General features: G+C 47.9%; 3 protein-coding genes across 4 annotated transcripts in view; 2 read left to right on the forward strand and 1 right to left on the reverse strand.

Annotated features, from left to right (window-relative positions):
• The first annotated feature begins 5282 nt into the window (after positions 1-5282).
• IPP (intracisternal A particle-promoted polypeptide) lies at positions 5283-12344 on the forward strand. The gene is made up of 8 exons (XM_064665354.1): positions 5283-5635; positions 5719-6150; positions 6461-6616; positions 7355-7522; positions 8286-8423; positions 8782-8904; positions 9530-9750; positions 10564-12344. Exons 1-8 carry the CDS (start codon positions 5332-5334, stop codon positions 10786-10788), a joined length of 1767 nt encoding a protein of 588 aa, XP_064521424.1. The 5' UTR covers positions 5283-5331; the 3' UTR covers positions 10789-12344.
• A 2158-nt stretch (positions 12345-14502) lies between these two features.
• TMEM69 (transmembrane protein 69) lies at positions 14503-16783 on the reverse strand. The gene is made up of 3 exons (XM_064665356.1): positions 16626-16783; positions 15983-16045; positions 14503-15355 (listed from the first exon to the last, which is right to left on the reverse strand). The coding sequence occupies exons 2-3, from the start codon at positions 16025-16027 to the stop codon at positions 14639-14641; spliced, it is 762 nt and encodes a 253-aa protein (XP_064521426.1). The 5' UTR covers positions 16028-16045; positions 16626-16783; the 3' UTR covers positions 14503-14638.
• Positions 16784-17303: 520 nt separating this feature from the next.
• GPBP1L1 (GC-rich promoter binding protein 1 like 1) overlaps positions 17304-18136 on the forward strand; it is a 30305-nt gene continuing 29472 nt past the window's right edge. For both annotated transcript variants that reach the window (XM_064665368.1, XM_064665370.1), the window contains exon 1: positions 17304-17419. The gene's annotated coding sequence lies outside the window, so the exon portion shown is untranslated. The remainder of the gene's footprint in view (positions 17420-18136) is intronic.

Raw genomic sequence — 18136 nt, forward strand, 5'->3', positions numbered from 1 at the left:
ACACAGACGGATCTTCTGTTTGGAATCCCAGAGGGTCTCTTCTGATTCTAGTCAACACTTATGTTTGGTCAGACAATGAAGTAGAGAATTTGCAAGCACTTTGAAGAACAAGATCAGAATAAAAACAATCTTTCTAACCAAAGAACTAGACCAAGCCTCCAAAGGTGAAATTCTGAAAAGGGAGGTGAAAAATGCTTGCACTGAGGAGAGGTAAATCATTGGAAAAACTCATCCAGGGAAGTGTATGACAAGGCAAGAGCAGAGCAGCCAAGGAGCTGGGACGTGTAGTAGCAACCTATGCCATTTACAGCTGAAATGTTACACTGTGGAAGTTTTAATCTTTTAAGGCTTCGGCGTATGAGGAGCTCTGGAAGTCCTGACTCACTAAGCAAGCAGGACCTACAGACATCTTACTAACAGTTCCTCAGAGTTCATGACGTATCTCACATTCCACTGAGGCACTGCTTCTGGGATGACCCCACCGCACACACAGGCGGTGGAATGTGGTGGGTATCAGGCAGAGTTTAACTCTATCCATCTTCTCAATGAACTCAGTTCACAGGCTCTGACAAGGCAAGTGCAACATGTTCTAGGAGAGCAAACATGCTGCTGATACGTATCTAATGACTGCATAATATAAAAGGAATAAAATTAGCCAAATTTATGCACATTTTCTGGTTATTTTTCTTCCTTTTTTCTGTTCCAAAGGTTTGCATAACTTGGAGTTATTAAAAAAAAAATGCCACATGCTCTAGACAGCTCATGGTTCTGTTGTGTGTTTGCTCTACATACAACACAGAGATTTAGACAAGAAGAGCTAAGTGAGGAGTCCAAAAAGCATTAGGGTTTGGATTACCATCTGAAACAGTGCCAAACTTTGCTAATGGCAAGACTGAACTCCCACATGCCTGCAGACTGATAATTCTCAAGCACAACACATTTTTCCTTTTGGCAAAAAAAGATCTGCACCTTTGATCCAGTCACCTTAGCAAGCAGATCTAACTCAGTGTGAAGCTGCAGGTCAGCTCTAGACTACTAGTGAAAAAAGACCCAAGCTATGAAATCAATCATCTGCTTCAAACAAGTGTGAGGGCACAGTTAGGATCAGACCCCAACAATCTGGCAGCTTTCAACATCTCCAAGACAAATTTGCAGCAATCTCCTGCTACTGAGGTTTATCTTCACAGAGACATGAGGGGGGAAAGTCTCTCTGCTGCTAAAGGGAAGTATTGATTCCCTTTAGCTACTAAAAGCACATCTCTCCTGCCTCTGTTTTGGTCTGCTATCTGAGTCTTAGTATTATTCTGGCCTCCTTCCTTGGAAATGCAGTGAGCTCTCTGTGGAGTTTGCCTTGGTTCCCCTCTCAGACATCTGTGATTAATTCAGTATTCAAGCTCTTGAGTTAATTCTCTCATTAGATCACTTTCCTTCTTCATGGAATGATTATTCCCACAGGAGAAATGAAAAAGACTAAAACAATATTGTGCTAGTATCTGACACATTGCATCCAGGATGTTTACTTTAAATCAAATTGCCTGGAGTTGCTCCAGATCTATGGCTTAAACACAAGAATCTTCTAAGTGGTGGGGAACTGCAGCCATGCATGTTGCACAACATTCCCAGTTTAACTGGAATTCCTCCAAACTTCCTGCTAGGTAAGTGTACCCAGAACACAAACCTCTCCAAACAAGTAGGTCAGATGACAGGATCCTTTCATCGTTAGGGCATACTCTAGGACCAAAAAAGTTTTTTTCCTTGTTTTATTACTTTTTATCATACACCAGTCACCTTTCCACCCAATGCTACTGTGAAGGTGAAGCCTGGAGCCCACAGCACTGAAATATTGCCGGTGCTCCTGAGATCACAAGACATTATCTGTCCATTACTCATTGGAAATGTCACATTCCCTCTGAAGGCTCCTATGGCTCAGATGTGTTCCCTACTTTTGCTGCTGCCACGTGGCTCCCCGGGGCAGGGCTGATCTTCGGAGGGCAACCCCCCTCTCAGCTGGACACCAGCACAGCCTGTGCCTCAGTGCTTTGGGTGCAATGAGGAGACTCAAGAGTTTCTCAATACCCACTTCAAGAATGCTAAACCTGTTCCAGACTGACAGCTCTGATGCCAGACTGTTACCTGAATGCCACCTTTACCTGAAGCCATATTATAGCGGAAGTAGTACAAAATCTTAATTACAATTTCCAAAACAGACAAGAAAGTTCGCAAAGGTTTCTAAAGATGAGAGGGAGAGGAGAGGAGAGGCATTCAGCATGGCAAGCAGTGAGCTTTACAGTTTCCCAAGCCATTAATAGTTCAGCTGAGAAATGGACAGAGCCATCACCACCTTGCTGACAGTGTGAAAAATTAAATGTTTCCACACAAGTCATATATTCTGGGACTGCCTGTGCAGAAAAATTAGCTTTGGGGACCCCTCTTGCTCTCCATCTTTAGGTCAATTCCAGTTCACACCTTTAGCCTACACACACATACACACATATTCATCAAGATTCATTAACCCTCACAGGAAGGAAGGTAAAAGCTCTTGGGCCTGGCCCAAACCTGCCAAGAGAGAGTTTTCTCACACATGGCTTCGGCCTGGTGTTACCTCACTGGGAAGCACACTGTGACCCACAGAGACTGGAAGCATTCAGATCCTGAAGGGAAGCTTCTTTATCCACTAAAGCTTATGGATCACGTGAAAATGTAAGCTGATAACAGGTTTATGCCGGTATCTAATTAGAATCTAGTGCCTGTAGCTCATTAGAGGCTTTTCACTGGGTAGACAACAAAATAACTAGTCATGATTATCAGCATTGGGGTGATAATGGGGTAACCAATGTTTTCTTCCAGGAGTACAGTACCTTCTGTATTCCTTTTCTGTCCCCCACGTTGCATGAGTGTGAAGTCCATCAGCCTGCCTGTGAGTGTGTGGTTGGGGGTTTTTTGGTGGTAGGTTTACTGGTGTGGGGGTTTTTGAGACTGAAAGCTCTCCATCTGTATGGAGTTCAGGGGGGAAAAAAAAAAAAAGACAGAAAACCTTGGATCTAACAAAGATCTCCCTGTAACAGAGGAGGGGTTCAGCACCCACACATGCAACAGCTTTCAACCTCACGTTTTTGTAATGTTCTAATACATCATCCTGCAGTCCCGCTTTTGCTAATGTTCCAATACATTACCCTGCAGTAACAGCGGCACCTGCAGGATTCGGGAAAGGTAGCAAGACATCTCCCTCAACTCCACAGATCATCCAGGCATCTGGAAAGGTTTTCTTCCTGAGAAGCCTTCAGCCAGTGAAATCTGAGGAGCCACGGGCCTCTGCGGGACAGGGGTTTTTCAAGAGAAAGCCTGAATAGCTTGTTTAGTTCCTGAAAATCTACAGCATGTTTTGGGAGACGCACAATAGTATATGGAAGCATTAGCCCCATCCTGTACAGCTCCTGTCTGATCACAGAAGACACCTGCTGAAGCAGTGCCCTTCCCTGGGGATGGAACCATCCAACCACATCAACACAGCACAGTCCTTTGGGGCAAAATTAGCCAGCTCAGCAACGCTATTTTGTGTCCATAAATTTGGCACCGTGGTGTGAAATCCTAGTGCTGGCCTGGAGTCTAACAGCTGACATCAGCCAGCGAGCAAGCCACTGGCATTTAGGAGAATTTTAAGCCTTTTATTCACAGGCCACTTCCGATGAATAAAATGTCAGCATGAGAGGGGTTTGGTTTCTTTTACTGATGTGTCAAAGAAAGAAAAACCTCAATGCATTTATTAGCCGAGCTTAAAATTTGTACTGAGTTATATCAGCATGCATCCAACTGTGTGTGCTTGCAGAAACCTTCTTCTATCTAGATCTATGTTTTCTATGGATGTTTTTTTAAGAACAACTTGAAATGTAATTAGAATGTAATGCTGATGAACAGAGAAACCAATAGGCCCCAGAGGGTATCACAATTCAAATTCCTTCCAGAAGTACATTTTAAAGTCATTACAATGAAACGCAGAATCATGAGAAAAGCCTGAGGGGCCATGACCATTGTAACTGTGAGCAGACATGTTTTTCTTTCCCAGTCTCACAGTAAATAGATATGGAAGCGTTCCAAGTGGCTCTCCGATTGCTTTTTGCTTTGGCTGGATGTCATGCTCCTGGAACAGTTGTGGAAAACTCAGGAGGGATGCTTTTCTCTCAGAATCGGTGCCAGCTCTGCCAGACCCGGTGACCGTGTGCGTTTAACTCAGTATGTGATGCTCATCCCCTGTCAGTGCTCAGGCATGCACTGACTCAGGGAATTATACAGACTGAGATGGAAGCATGCTCTGCCTCAGGGTCAGTGCTGACTTCAGTGACCCACGTGGTGCTGCTACAGGACACTGATGAAACATCTTTGCTGGAATGAAAAGGAAGGCCCAGAAATGGCATGAGACTTTGAAGAAAGGGGGTGCTGGGCTGGGTCTGCCTGTCACGCTCCTCGAACAGTTGTGAAAAACTCAGGAGGGATGTTTTTCTCTCATTATCAATGCCAGCTCTGCCTGACTCAATGACCACATGTGTTTAACTCAGTATGTGATGCTCACCCCCTGTCAGCGCTGGCTCTGGTGCCACAGCCCTGAGCTCAGGACAGGCAATGCCCCCACATCCCATCTCTGGGGTTCCCCAGACAGGCAGCAACTGTGGTTTCTCCCCAAGACTGCGACGTTTCTCCCTCACGAGCACAGGTCGAGGCGGGCAGGGATCCAGTTTGGAAGAGCATGACTGAAGGGAATAGGACTGAGTGACAGAAATTGTGAAGACAGTGAATAAGTGAATAAGCTATCGGGGGACCAGGTTTAACAACAAGCAAGCTCCCCATGGAGCAGGCAGCGAGCACAGGGTGGCCAGAGGTGCCAGTGGGGGTGCGCAAGGACTCTTCATTTTAGAAAGAACATTGAGCGTGTCCAGTGAAGGGCAACAAGGCTCGTGAAAGGTCTAGAAAACACGCCTTTTGAGGAGCGGCTGAGGGGTGTGTGCTCAGTACACGGACCCTCAGCACACAGAGCACCCTCAGCACACAGAGCACCCTCAGCACACAGAGCACCCTCAGCACACAGAGCGCCCTCAGCACACAGAGCGCCCTCAGCACACAGAGCGCCCTCAGCACACAGAGCGCCCTCAGCACACAGAGCGCCCTCAGCCCACGACCCCTCAGCAGCCCCAAATCGCAGCACGCGCCCGGTCCAGTCAGCGCGGCCTCAGCGGGGCGCGCGCCCCCGCGCGCACGCGCCCGGGCGGGCGGAGCAGGCGCGTGCGCGGCGCGGGGCCGGGCGGGAGGTGTCGGTGCCGCCGCAGCAGAAGCTCCGCGATGGCGGCGAGCGCCGGGGCGGGCAAGGGCAGCGCCAGCCCCAGCTCCTGCTCCAGCTCCGAGCGCCACGCCCGCCTCCTCCTGGCCCAGATCAACCGGCTGCGCGCCGGGCAGTGCTTCTGCGACGTGCGGCTGGAGGTGGGCCCGGAGGCGTTCGCCGTGCACCGCCTGGTGCTGGCGGCCAGCAGCCCCTACTTCGCGGCGCTGTTCGCGGGCGGCATGAAGGAGACCGGGCGGGACGTGGTGCGGATCGCGGGCGTGGAGGCGGGCACCTTCCACACGCTGCTCGACTTCATCTACACAGGTGAGCGCTGTGGCGGGGGCTCGGGGTGGGCGCCCCGCGGCCGCAGGCTGGAGCGGGGCCCCGCTGTGGTTTGGTGCCCGCAGGGGTGGTGAGCATCGCGGAGCACAACGTCCAGGAGCTCATCGTCGCCGCCGACATGCTGCAGCTCACCGAGGTGGTGGAGCTCTGCTGCGAGTTCCTCAAGGGGCAGATCGACCCGCTGAACTGCATCGGCCTCTTCCAGTTCTCCGAGCAGATCGCCTGTCACGACCTGATGGAGTTCACCGAGAGCTACATCCACGCGCACTTCCTGGAGGTGCAGGGCGGGGAGGAGTTCCTGGCGCTCACCAAGGAGCAGCTCGTGAAGATCCTGCGGAGTGAGGACCTGAGCATCGAGGACGAGTACCAGGTGTTCATAGCGGCCATGCAATGGATTCTGAAGGATGTGGGGAAAAGAAAGAAATACGTCGTAGAAGTACTGGAGCCTGTTCGATTCCCTCTGCTGCCAGCACAGAGGCTGTTAAAATACATAGAAAGTAAGTGAAAGAAGGAAAGAAAGGCTATCATGTGAGCAAGCCATGTGTTTTTTGGAGTTACTGGGCTTTGTTGGACTTTTTTTTTACATTAACAGCATGATGAGTGAAAATACTTATAGCAAACGAGTTCTATTTTTTTAACAAACAAGCTCAGCTTACTTTAAAAACTTGCTTTTGAAAAAGCCATATAAAAGTAGGCAACCTTGATTTGTCTGCTGTTTTAGGAGAAGCTATTAACTTTTCTACACCTGAGTTGCTTACTGCCTCTAACTTTTCACTGTGCCTTTTTTATTCTGCTTATTTCCTCAAGGTATTCCAGATTTCAGTCTTCGGGTGGCTCTGCAAACTCTGTTGAAAGAATATTGTGAAGTCTCTAAGTCTCCCAAAGAGAACAAGGTCAGCAGTTTTCTGCAGGCTTCTAAAGGTCGTCCCCGGAGGAAAGCCAGGAAGTACCTTTATGCAGTAGGTTAGAACGTGGCTGTTTGAACCTTGTAAAACAAATGAAGTAGTATCTCATGTTACAGTACTGAAGAGATACTGGATTTTTTTTTTTTAATATATAAAGATAGCAAAATGTTTCGTCATGGCTGAGTTACCATGTTAGCTGGTTTCTGCTTAGAATTGCACAGAAGTCCAGCATTCGTGTTTCTTGTCATTATGACATGGCATTCAAAGCCCAGATTTGCTGTCTAAAAGTCATTTGCCTTGGGTGGAAAGCTGCAAATCAGCAGAGGATTTACCCAGGGTTCGCTGCTGGAATGGTACATGCAAATCCACTGCACCCTTTGTTCTTCTGAGAGCTGTGGTTTTCTCTGTCCAGGATACTTTGGTTCATGTGATGGGGTACTTGAAATAGCAAGTTTTCAGCAAAGCTTTATATTTGGAAGAGAACGTGTTTGTTTCACCCTGTGGGAAGTAGCACCGACTTGGATAGCAAAGGCTGTTGGCTGATCTCTGTGTTTTATTCAAAACATGAATTCTAATATTTGTAGCATTATGGTGTCAGCTCAGCACAATTACCATGACCCTCAAGCCAACCTGTCTTCCTTGTGGGCTGAAGAAACCAAGCTGTTGTCAAAACCCAGTTCCTACTAAAAGTGGCTAAATGGCTGTTACTGTAATTTTTTTCGGTGGTTTAGTTATAGGAGCACGGGGATGAGCAAGAAGCTGTTACTCAGCCGTGCTCTTTCCACTTGCTTTCCAGGTGGGTACAACCGACTGCAGGGAGGACGCTGGAGTGACAGCAGAGCCCTCAGCTGCGTGGAGCGATTTGACACTTTCAGCCACTACTGGACCACAGTGTCCTCCCTCCACCAGGCCCGGAGCGGGCTGGGGGTGGCTGTGGTGGGAGGAATGGTCTATGCCATTGGAGGTAACAGCTCAAATATGCTTTCCTTGTTACATGGATACCGGAGAATTCATGGATGGGGATTTTTTTAAATTATTCTTCCTGTAAGTGGTTCTGAGGAACCCAGCAGTAGGTAGTACAACTTTTAGGTATAATTGGGGTTCCTTCGTTCTCTGCCTTGGTTCTCTACTGTCACTGCTCTGTGAATGTCTGTTTGGGCTCCTGTGTTGGCCAGTTTTTGCTAAGCTGCTCTCCCCTCATGGTGTAGCAACTCAGAGGTTACCAGACGGCTTTGCATACCCCCACTAATGGAATTCCTTGTCTCACTTGTAGTCTGGCAGAAGCCCATAGCATAAAAGGCAGTAGCACAGGACAGACCACTTGTGGTCTGCTGCCTGGAAAGGCTCGTTATGTGTGTTTGCACAAGGATGTGATGAGTAGCTCTACTAGCCCATCACTCAAGAATGCATATGTGGACTGGTTTTGTCACCTCAGAACACATTCTTTGGTCCTGAAAACCCTGGCAGTTGTGCTGCAGAGTAAAAGATGTGCAGCACTGTGGTTGTTCATCCCTCTGATGTTTTCAGTAACGTTTCAGGGAACTGTTGATGAAAGCGGTTCCTAGTGATTATTCAGTTCTGGGTATAAACAATGCTTTTGCTACGTTGGCTGTTTGGCTGAAAGATAGATCTTGTATTCAAATGTTGCCTGTCCTGGAAGGACTTGAAGAATGTTTCTATATCTGCAAAACATTTCCTCCATCTCTGTTCTTGCTCTTATTATGCAGGTGAGGACAACTCGATGATTTTCGACTGTACGGAATGTTATGACCCTGTTACAAAGCAGTGGACAACTGTGGCTTCCATGAACCATCCCCGCTGTGCACTGGGAGTGTGCACTTGCTATGGTGCTATCTATGCTTTGGGTAAGTTCTCTTTTTTTTTTTTTTTCCTCCTAAGTGAAGTTAATTTTAAAGATTCATGGAACTTGCAAAGCGATTTGATCTTAAATATTACGTCTCGGTGATGCAAATTTGCAGTTTAGGTTTTGAAAACTAGCTGTGTCCATAAGCATTAATATACCAAATCTTTGTGGATTAGTTATTGTTTAGTTGTAACTTATGTCCATTGTAGACTGACTGCATGCTGGTTTCAGAATTTGTCCTGGAACAGTGCACTGTATGCTAAACATTTGTCCTGGAACAGTGCACTGTATGCCAAACATGCAGCTAACACACAACTTCATGCCATTAAATTCTTTCCTGTGTTTGCTACTATTTGCAGGAGGTTGGGTTGGAGCAGAGATCGGCAACACAATTGAAAGATTTGATCCTGAAGAAAATTGTTGGGATGTGGTGGGAAGCATGGCTATGCCCCGTTACTGCTTTGGGTGTTGTGAAATGCAAGGTGTGTATTGTTAAGTTTGTATCCATAAATAATTCCAACAGCTGTTGGATTTTGAAGCTTTATGTTTCAGTCATGAATTCTTACCATTGTCTTGTACTGAGCTGTCAGTTGCATGTGTTTGTGCTTCGCTTGTTTGCTCTTCTAGTACCATATTTCTAATTCTACAGAACTCAAAGACTATAAAGTTCTCTCTTGTCTTCTGCCTTTTATCTCATGAAGACAGTTTTTCCTGATACTGCTTTTATTTACCTTCCATATTTGGGTTTGTGTGTGTTTCTTTGTGACGATCTGAAGAGTTGCTACAGGTTATTTTAAGACAGACATGTCTAAAGACTTGGTAAATAAATGTGCCTGTTAAGTGTTTGATTCAGGCCTGGTCAGCATTTGCAACCTTCTGAATTCCTTCCCCTGCACTTAATTAATTTTTGCTTTCATCAGAGCTTCCAGTGTTCAAACCCCAAGTTACTCATGCAAAAGCTTTATGTGTGCTGCTGCTGAACAAAAGGAGGTTTTTCTGTCGCTCTTAAGCCATCTTAACGTCAGGCTGAAACCTTTGTTGTGACAGTCATTTTCTGTCTTTCTTCATATTATGAAACCTAAGGGAGGAGAAATTCTGTTCCTGCAGGTTTGATTTACGTTGTTGGTGGTGTCAGCAGTGAAGGAGTAGAGCTCCGCTCTGTCGAAGTCTACGACCCGATATCCAAGCGTTGGTCTGAGCTCGCTCCGATGGGCACCCGGAGAGCGTATCTTGGTGTGGCTGCTCTCAACGACTGTATCTACGCCGTGGGAGGCTCCAGTGAATCTCAGGATGCACTTGCTAGTGTAGAAAGATACTCATTTGAAGAGGTATAGTAGAGTCCGTTCCCTTCCTAAATGCAGACTGCATCAGGTTTGTGTAAGATGCTGTAGAGGTAGCCTGCTTCCTTTCTTTAAAAAGAAAAAGCTGGAAATTCCATTTCCTTTTCACTACTGGCTGGTGATCTTGAGTGAAACAAAGCTCTGGTGATCTCAGGGTCTATCCTAACTAGTTGTTGTGGTTTAACCATGCACAGATATACTGTAGGTTGGTAAATTCTTGCTAGGGTTAAGGTGAGGGGATAGATTCCTCCTCTTCAGTAGAAAGGTCAATAATTTGAATAGAGAGAAAAAACTCACTGAAAAGTTGAGGATCTTTCTTCTGCATCAAAATGGTGTTTCAGCATGACTAAAATAAGAAATTATTCCTGACTGTTATTGCTTATGTTTCTATGATGCTGTTTAGAAGAGTAGCTACTCTTAAAAGCAGAACATAATCCAGTGTGCCAATCTGCTTGCTTTTTGAATTCAATCTAGTTTTCCTTATTTCCCACCTCAAACTGTACCATTCTCTATTTTGGAGACAGACTGCATCTTGCAGTGACTGAAGAAAGGGAGGGGCATTGTGGACAGACAGTATGGGATCTGCTCTTTAGTGACTAACGTGATTTGGACCCCTTGTGAAAGTGTTGTCATTCCTGGCTTGATAATCCTCTTGGTACTGTACACATACCATATTGGAGCCTGTGAGGTGCACACATAGTGTTCTTCGGATATGTTTCAGCCTTTAAGCTTTAGAAGTTATTTTATCAGAATCAGGGCTTGCCCTAAAACTACTTGCTGACTCTTTCACCCTCTCATTAGGAAAAGTGGGTTGAAGTTGCTCCGATGAAGATCCCAAGAGCTGGTGTGTGTGTTGTGGCTGTGAATGGACTCCTCTATGCCTTGGGAGGCCGAGCTCCCAGTCCTGATTTTGCTGCTCCGGTAACCTCTGACTCTGTTGAAGTTTATAACCCTCATATGGACAGCTGGACTGAAATTGCCAACATGATCACCAGCCGCTGCGAAGGAGGTGTGGCCGTGCTGTAAAACACAAAGAAGAAAACTCACTGGAGGAATGAGTAAATCTGTCTCCTCAGATCTCTGGTTTCATAGGCCAGAAACCTTTTTTAACACAGGAGCTGCAGCGGAGAATTAGATCAGAGGGATTTTCCTGAGCAAAAGGAAAAGCCCTTCAAAGTAAATTGGCTTATCCAGTGTCTGTCTTGGGAAGTATTCTGTTAAGAGTAGGAATGCCTCTCATAACTGGATTAAGCTCACTGAAATAAATGGTGAATTTGCCCCGTAAAAATCTGAAGAAATAATTCCAGCATGGCAGAGACACTAATCAGGTTGTTAACTCTCTCACGTGCACCCAAACTGGCATTTTAGCTGCCCTTGCAGTCTGGAAGGGGGTTACTGTGGACAGCAAGGAGTTACCTGGAGATAAGACCAGGTGGGCAATTTGGATGGCATTAGTTGTCTTTTTCTGGTGGAAAACAAGGAAGAGAAGGTAACAGGGGGGAAGCTTGGTGTCTCTACTTATGACCTTGATACATTTGAGCCTCTTTTCTGCTCCTGGACATAAAATATGAATTGGATATTTACTTTCTGGCTACTCCACTCACTTGGATGGTGAGTGGCTGAGAATTTCCTATTTTTGAAGGTTATCCTTACAGTTCTAATAATGTCATTCCACTTAAGTATTGGCTTTTCTTCTCAGTGGTATCAGCTATGACAGTAGAGCTCCTTTTTGTGTAAGCTCTGATCAGTTTTAAATGGAAATGCTATTCATTAATTTGCTGTTCTCTTTAGGACTGCTCTTAGTAAAAAAAATTAGGGAAAGCCTTTTGCCCCCATTTTATTTCCCCACAGTTAAATGTGCTTTTACCCTGTGTGACACATGCTGAGACTTGGCATTGGAGTATTTGCTGTTCTACAAGGCACACACATTCACCTTCACTGCATCTTGTGCCTCTTCCAAATTTGAGCCAATGGAGCTTTCTGTGATAGAATTAGCTGCACTCAGCATTAAAGTGATGCTATCAGTGTGCTCTTGAGGAGTTTGTATTTAGCTTGGATTCATCTAGTAGAACAATACTACTAGGAGTTTGGAGTTTTTTCTAGATTCATTTAATTAACAAATTTGATGTTGCTTTTTGCACACTTGTGATTGCATTTTCTGCACGGCTGTGGATGATTTGGATGGAGCCTGAAGTGAGGCTGCTTGAACTTTGATAGACAGTGTTATTCTGGAACACAAAACCACAAGTGGAATGTCACTGAACAGGAAGCCTGCACTGTGTAGACAAAGGAGCATTCATGCTGTCTAGGGCAATATCCCCTGTGTAAAAGTAACTAATTAATACAGGAATCAAATCCTCCAAGGTGAGAGCTGCAGGTACCTTAAGAATCTAGGATTTAAAATCTGACATAGGGTTGGGCTAAAACATGCTACGTGATGGAGAGTTTCTTTCTCTGATTGTTCTATAACCTTGTGTGTGCTTTTACTTCAGAGGATTTCTTATATGTCTGAATTAATGTCTATTTTTTTCAAGTATAAGCTTGTATTAAACAGCATTTCATAATAAAATGTGTTTTCAGAACTGACTGTGGAATGCTCTTGAATAGGTTGATACAATGAGTTGTATCACTGCCACTTTCATATAATAGGTCCTTTTTTCTTTTTATTGAAAATCCTATTTTCCAGTAGAACATTAAAAAAAGGTTGGTTATTAGTTGTGACTGTTTGAATGGTGCAAGTAACACCTTTCTGCAGTAGAACATTCACATCTCTTCTCAGTGTAGAATCACTCAGACTTCCTGGGAGTCTGGCTGCCTTGCCAGCTCTGTTCAGCCCTCTGTGGGATGAAATTACAGGTAATATTTCTTGGGCATTCTTTACATTTCAGGGTCTCTTGTGGAACCATTGGAGGAATACCTTTGCTGTATTTTATTAGTTTGGGAACTAGGAGTTCACTTCTGATCCCTACCCCTAAACTTCCTAGTTTAATGAAGCTTGAGGGAGCCTGCAGTTGTGTGGAGTTACCTTCTCCAGGTTCTGTAGCTGATTCCATCATGTTTGAATGGAACTTGGAAGCTGATTGATTATGGCCTCTGATACTCAGCACCTCTTTCACTGAATCAAGCCAAAGGCAGGACTCTACTCTGGATCCATCTTAAACAATGACATGTGTAAGTAAGAAAGAACAGAAAAAAAACATTTTAGTTCGTAAACTCAATTTTATTTCCTTTATATTCAGAGAACAATGAAGTATATTTTTGTTTCAGAGGGATGATGCTGTTAACATACAAAAGTTGACAGGTTGCAAAAGTGAGAGGCTGGTGTACAGAGCTGCTGTTTCAGCAATATCATACAAGATGGCTCTATCTCCAGGACAGGCAGGCTTCTTAAACCTCTGTTCTTTGCAGAATGAACAAAGTTTAAGTGACAATATGTGCTTTAGTCTGGGTAGAACAACAAAGGTTAGTGATTTAAACCACTACGAGGATCATCTGGTCCTAAAACCATGTGTGGACGTCACTTTTCAGCTTTCTTGCATATTATCCTGTACTTAAAGACTTACAATTAAAAGCTTACAATAAACATGCTCACATACAATTTCATAGCTTTCTAGAGGTACCTGAGACTAGAGAAGAGAATCCACGTGACTTCTTCCACTAAATGATGTGTTAGGAAGACTGAAGTACAAAGGCCATCTGCTTCTGCAGGGGTTTCAGTAACAGGCCCATCATGGAGGGTTTGCAGACTACAAATGCATCTGTACCTGTTCTGGGTGCTCAAATGTACGGATTCTTAGGAGGGACGAGACACAAACTACTTTCAATCCCTTAACTAATCCCTTAGTGCCAGCACTGGAGTCCTTGTGTCCTATTGTACCTCTGTCTGTGTGTATAACATCAGTTTGCAGTGCTTTAATTTAGGAGTGTGACAGATCTTCATGGCTGTGTTGCATGCAGCTTCCTTTGCTGGGCAGCCCTAATTCCAAACAAAACCTCAGAGCAGGTGGCCCACCTATCCTTTTTTATTTCAGTAAGCCTGAGCAGGAAGTTGACCTTCTGTCTTCTCTGGTGCCTTGTCAAAGATACAAAGCTCCCCCTTCAGCTTTCCCCACTCCAGCACAGCAACTGAATGACACAAATTAGGTGAGTGCTGACCTTGGCTTGCCCTGCAAACAAACCTCACCTGTCCTTTCTTACTGACTCTGCAGAGCACTTCCTCACACAGCATCCCTGGAAGTGTTCAGCTGGATGGAGCTCTGAGCAGCCTGGTCTAGTGGAAGGTGTCCCTGTCCACAGCAGGGGGGTTGGAATGAGATGATCTTTAAGATCCCTTCCAACCCAAATGATTCTGTGATTTTCAGCACCTTCTCAGGTGAAATAGGAGTCTTGTTCCAGAACACAGGAACTGAACATGGATGTGCTTGTGCACAGTTCTCTGCTGCTGCTGCTTTAAACACCAAACTAGAACTGCTTTCACCTTGTTACTGTTTATGACCACACAGTTGACCTCCCCACCTCAGAACATGATCACACATTATAGTTAAACCAGATACTTTAATAATTCAGCCTACAGCAATTCATACCCACATCATTTTGAATCTCCATTTGAAATTCCTATGACAGCAATATCTCGTTAAAGAGTGATTCCTTATTCCATGGATAAGGACAGACTCCCGTTTACCTTGGAAGTCATTGCTATTTGCAATCCTTCCCTCCTAAACTAGCTCGAAAGTCAGTAGGAAAATCAAGTTTGCTTGGAGACTAAGCATCTTGATCCCTGCCATCATCACTTCTAAGCACAAATCAGTTCTTTATTTCTCCTGGAACTCCATGCAAATATCTTACTGGCAGACAGTATCATTTCCCTATTGATTTATTATTTTGTGTTCTGCCATTTATCTCTGCCTTCAAGTCTCTGCACCTCGAAAATGAGCTTCAGTGCTGCAGTGGCCAACAGGGATAACACCATCACCACTGTTCCCCACACCCTCAGTCTTTTAAACCCTCTCGGGTAAGGGGGAAGAAGGGCAATGTCATAATGCAGCGCTATCCCCAAGGCCATCACCAGCATCACTGCTCCCAAGGTGGCATCCTTGAAGAGCAAGGCCTGCCAGGCAAGCACAGGAGGAACGACACCGTTAGCCAGGTTCAGCCAGTCTGGCTTGGCCGGGCTGTTTTCAGGAAGGGCAAAGCCCCACCTCATTCCCCCCAGGAAAGAGGCTGTCACAGCACCGTATGTGACCTGAGCAAAGGCCACCTCGGGGTAGTAGGTGCCCTGGATGACCATGGCCAGTGGTGCCATCACAAAGGGAACCAGCCCCCCCAGGCTCAGGTAAAGGGCCGGCTTGGGAACGTCCTTCAGAGATTCCTTGCTTTTTTCGGATTCTGTCTCAGATTCTGGAGGCTTTTTCTTCTTGGAGACGGGGAGAGAGGTGTGAAAAGCCTGGAGCTGGGTTGCATAAACTGATGCTGGTTTGAGGCTTGGAGGTCTTGAGAGAGGACACACATCCCTCTGGAGCCAGAGGCCAAGGGAAGACCAAGTTGTCTTATTCTTTGCATGGAGCAGCAGCCTGGGACCCGTTAACTTCTGGAGCTGCAAGCATAAAACTTGTCCTGAGCACCACACAGTGCAGGCTTACAGACCTGCAGTTACCACAGCCACCTATGGAATATTGCACCAAGGGGTTTTCCAGGTCAGGTCACATCCCAGCTGTCCCTGCTCTTGGATTTCAGGTGTTTTTAACTGAACTAACCAAGGTACCCCATGCAGCTGATGAAGAGCAACTGGGCTCTCCAGAGTGAGTAAGAAAACCTTTACTCACTGCAAAAGGTTTGTACACCCACCCATCCTTCCCCCCACACACGTGTTCTTTAGGCACTTTTAAGATATATCAGTCCCTTTCAGAACAAAATGTAAAATAATTTCCTCTGAAGCAGGACAAGGTCACCCCAGCAACTAACTACTGTCCCCTCACTGCTCAATCAAAAAGTGAGAGGAAAAACGACCTTGAGACAATAAAATTTCATTTTATAAAAGAAACAGCTTTGCCTAAAGGTGCTGTAGGAACCAGGAGCTCTCCCAGAAGAGCTGACTGATAAAACAGCTGGCTACTTCAACTGAAACCCACCTTTTTTTTTTTTTTCAAAGCTGCAGTTCATATCTTTTCCTATTTTACTTCTAAATAAAAACAGAGAGCAAAGAAAGGCTTCAGTAACTTACTCTGAAAGATGTGTGGAAGCAGCATCGTTGTATGAGAGGAAACATATTTGTTTTATCAACGTCCTAAAACCAGAAAAATTCAGGAGAAGGTCTGAAACTGATGAATAGGTGAGTTTGTCTTATGTCCAAAGTCTACACTTATCAGATGTGTACCGACTCTTACAGGTGTATTTTAAAGAAATATATATATGTTTCTTCATTTCTCCTGGAACTCCACGCAAATACCTCATTAGCAGATAATATCTTTTCCCTATTGATTTATTAGGTTCTGTTCTGCAATTTATTGCTGCCTTCTCTTCTCTGCTCCTCTAAAATAAGGTATAAAATATATCATATGTACTCAATCTGTACGTGCCCACTACAGAATACTACGTTTCAGGCAGCTTTATGAACTGAAGCGGTAAAGTTTTAATAAGTGTTGCAAGACCAATTTCTGGTTAATGAACGGAGTATCAGGGAATAGGCGACGGCTTCCCCTTCATGGATCGTCTCCTTTTCAAGGGATAAATGGCTCCGCACAGCTGATAAACGAGTAATTCCTCACATGAGGAAAAAGCGATCTTTAACAAAAGAAGGAGTGGAAAGGCCATCCCATCCCATCCCATCCCAAGCTGCAGGTAAGCTCCCTGCGGATGACACTCACCGGGGAAGGCAGTTCCCAGTCCTGCTGCTCCGGGGAAGGGCGGCGGCTCCGCACGGCCAAAGTCCCCGCACAGAGGGAAAGGGGAGAGGAGAAGCCTTATATCCTGGAAGAAGAAGGAGCCCCGCTGCCCACGGGCACCGGGCGGGAGTCGCCCGCACTGCCGCCCCCCCGCCCGCTCCCCCTGAGGTGGCTTCCGGTGCCCCGGGAAGCGCTCCGGCGGCGCTCAGCGCTGCCGGTCCGGACGGGAACGAGAGCGGTCCATCGTGTTCCGCTGGCCCGAGGAAGGCCCAACCTGAGCCAAGGGCAGCAGCGCCGCTGGCTCTCAGCCCGAGGGCCGCGGTCGGTCTGGCAGAGGAGCAACAGGGGCTTCTGCTGCCCGTGGGGTTGCGGGGCGGCGCGGCCGCTCCTCCTTTCTAAGCATCTCGGCAGTGGGCCAGCCTCCCACAAGCGGACTACAGATCCCAGCCTGCCCCGCAGCGCGCCGCCCGGCCGTTCTGTGCGCCGGGGGGCGCGTGGCCTTCTGGGACGCGTAGTCTGCGGCGGCTTCCGACAGGCGGCGGCGAGGGCGGTGCGCGGCACCGCCTGTGATTGGCGGGGCGGGGGGCGCGCGGCACGGGGCGGGGGCGGGCGAGGGGGTGCCGGGCGGGGCGTGTCCCTTCCGCGTGCTCGGCCCCGCCCCGCGCGCGCGCCGGCCCCGCCCCCTCCGGCCCCCGGCCGGGCAGGGCCGGGCGGCCATTTTGGGCAGAGCTTTGTTATGGTTGTGGGGCCGCCGGAGCCGCGCCAGGGCCCGCCCGGTGAGTGCGGCCCCCGCGCCGCCCCCGCCGCGCCACACGCGCCCCCCGCGCCCTCACCTGGCCCCTGCAGCCCCGCGGCCCTCCCCGCCGCCCCCCGCGACCACCGCGGGCTCGGCGCGGCCCGGGAGCGGCCTCCCGCCAGGCCGGGTCCCCCCCCACCCCCCCCGCGCTCGGTCCCGCGGCCGCGGCGGGTCCCGGCGGGGGCAGTGCGGGGTCCCCGCGGGCAGGGCCGGGCCGGGCGGTGGGGGGCCGGGGCTCCGCGGGGTATTGTTTCCTTGCCGAGCGGGGAAGTTCGCAGCGCTGACACTGCCGGGGCTCAGCTCCTGTCATGGGGTCGGCCGGGAGCGGGGCGGGGGGGGGCGGGCCCGGGCGGCGGGTGAGTGCGGGGACGGGCCGGGCAGGGGCGACCCCGCTGCCGGCTGGAAACGAAACCAGCGCGGCCGCTTCCCCTCGGCTCCTCCCGGGCCGCGCTTCCCGGCTCCCCCGGCGCGAAGGGGCGGTCGGGGCCGGCAGTGACACGTGTGCTGCGGGCGGCCGGGGCCCGGCTCGCCCTGCCCGCTGCCAGCCGGGCTGGGAAACTTGTCAGGTGCCCTTCGCTGCCTGCGCGCAGGAAAACAGCGCCCGGCCCGAGCGTGAGGTGGCTCTTTGCGGCGTGAAAGTTATTTCTGTGCGTCCGGTGTGTTTTGTGCCCCGTTGGCCGGAGGTTTTGCGTGGTTT

Source organism: Pseudopipra pipra, chromosome 9 (genome assembly GCF_036250125.1).
Source record: "Pseudopipra pipra isolate bDixPip1 chromosome 9, bDixPip1.hap1, whole genome shotgun sequence".
NCBI lineage: Eukaryota > Metazoa > Chordata > Aves > Passeriformes > Pipridae > Pseudopipra > Pseudopipra pipra.

Bases quoted from the DNA above. Each gene is read 5' to 3' on its own strand.
- IPP (XM_064665354.1), top strand. From the start codon at position 5,332: ATGGCGGCGAGCGCCGGGGCGGGCAAGGGCAGCGCCAGCCCCAGCTCC. The intron at 7,523-8,285 runs GTAACAGCTCAA...CTTATTATGCAG, and splicing joins AATGGTCTATGCCATTGGAG to GTGAGGACAACTCGATGATT. The intron at 8,905-9,529 runs GTGTGTATTGTT...CTGTTCCTGCAG, and splicing joins TGGGTGTTGTGAAATGCAAG to GTTTGATTTACGTTGTTGGT.
- TMEM69 (XM_064665356.1), bottom strand. From the start codon at position 16,027: ATGTTTCCTCTCATACAACGATGCTGCTTCCACACATCTTTCAGA. The intron at 15,356-15,982 runs GTAAGTTACTGA...TTATGCTTGCAG, and splicing joins GCTTCCACACATCTTTCAGA to CTCCAGAAGTTAACGGGTCC.